General features: G+C 44.5%; 1 protein-coding gene across 1 annotated transcript in view; it reads left to right on the top strand.

The window, feature by feature from the left end:
• The window catches only part of cln3 (ceroid-lipofuscinosis, neuronal 3), a 14,814-nt gene extending 13,784 nt beyond the window's left edge, over positions 1–1,030 (top strand). The window contains exon 5 of the mRNA XM_015403928.1: positions 501–1,030. Within this exon, the coding sequence (XP_015259414.1) occupies positions 501–683 (183 nt within the window). The 3' untranslated portion in view covers positions 684–1,030. The remainder of the gene's footprint in view (positions 1–500) is intronic.

The following is a 1,030-nucleotide window of genomic DNA, read 5'->3' as shown; positions in this document are numbered from 1 at the left end:
GCCCACTGCTCCCCAAGGGGATGGGTTAAATGCAGAGAGTTAATTTCGTTTGCTCTGTACTTTTGACAGTGTAATGGCAATGAAATAAAACAATAAAAAAAGCAACTCGTTGTTTATGGGAGGAAGGGTAGTGGAGACCTGACCACACCAGAAAGGATCAGTCCATAGACTGAAAATAAAGACTAAAAGCAGCAATCTGCAAAGACCACTGAAAAAGTTAGACCTTTTGAAAGAGGCTTCATCTGAGTGAAGAACAATGGAGGACTATGTCTTCAATTCAGTTCAGCTTATTTCTATAGCACCAATTCACAACACATGTCATCCCAACACACTTTACAGTTCACCAGATCATCCAGTTAAATTGATTGGTGTGACAGGGGCATTCGTGAGCATCAGTGAAGCAGGTCAGGGTTCCCAAAACCAGCGTTCTGAGTTTGATCTCAGTTTTTTACAACGATAATATTTAAAAGATTCGTTCCTCTGCTCTTCTCCTGTCACAGATGCTGAACTTGGTCTTCCTCCTGTTTGCGGTGCGCTTCCAGTTCCTGCCCAGCGCCTGGATCGTCTTCGCTCTGATCCTCTATGAGGGTCTGCTTGGCGGAGCGGCCTATGTGAACACCTTCCACTTCATCAGCAAGGAGGTAACGTCTTCGCTCTGTCAGATCCTTCCTTTCAGAGAATAGAAGATGGAAGTGGAGGTAAAACATCTGGCTAAATCTGGGTCTGATGCACAGATGTGGACAAATTACTTCATACTTTTGATAAAGATGGGAAAGAAAATAGCAATGAATAATTTATTTCAGAGCTATAATCTAATTTTAAAAAATGCAAGATAATTTATGAGTTGAGGAATATTTCATGCTAAGAAATCATTTTCCGGGCCTGCAGGGGGCGCAGTGGTTAACGCGCACGGCCCACGTATGGAAGCCTTAGTCCTCAACGCGGCCGACTCTGGGTTGAATCTGGCCTGTGGTCCTTTGCTGCATGTCTCTGCCCCCCCTCTCATTCCCCCTTTCCGGTCAGCCTAATT

Source organism: Cyprinodon variegatus, unplaced genomic scaffold, assembly GCF_000732505.1.
Source record: "Cyprinodon variegatus isolate N-32 unplaced genomic scaffold, C_variegatus-1.0 Scaffold1596, whole genome shotgun sequence".
NCBI classification, from domain to species: Eukaryota; Metazoa; Chordata; class Actinopteri; order Cyprinodontiformes; family Cyprinodontidae; genus Cyprinodon; species Cyprinodon variegatus.
The sequence above is the reverse complement of the archived record's forward strand: the minus strand, read 5'-3'. Positions and strand labels throughout refer to the sequence as shown.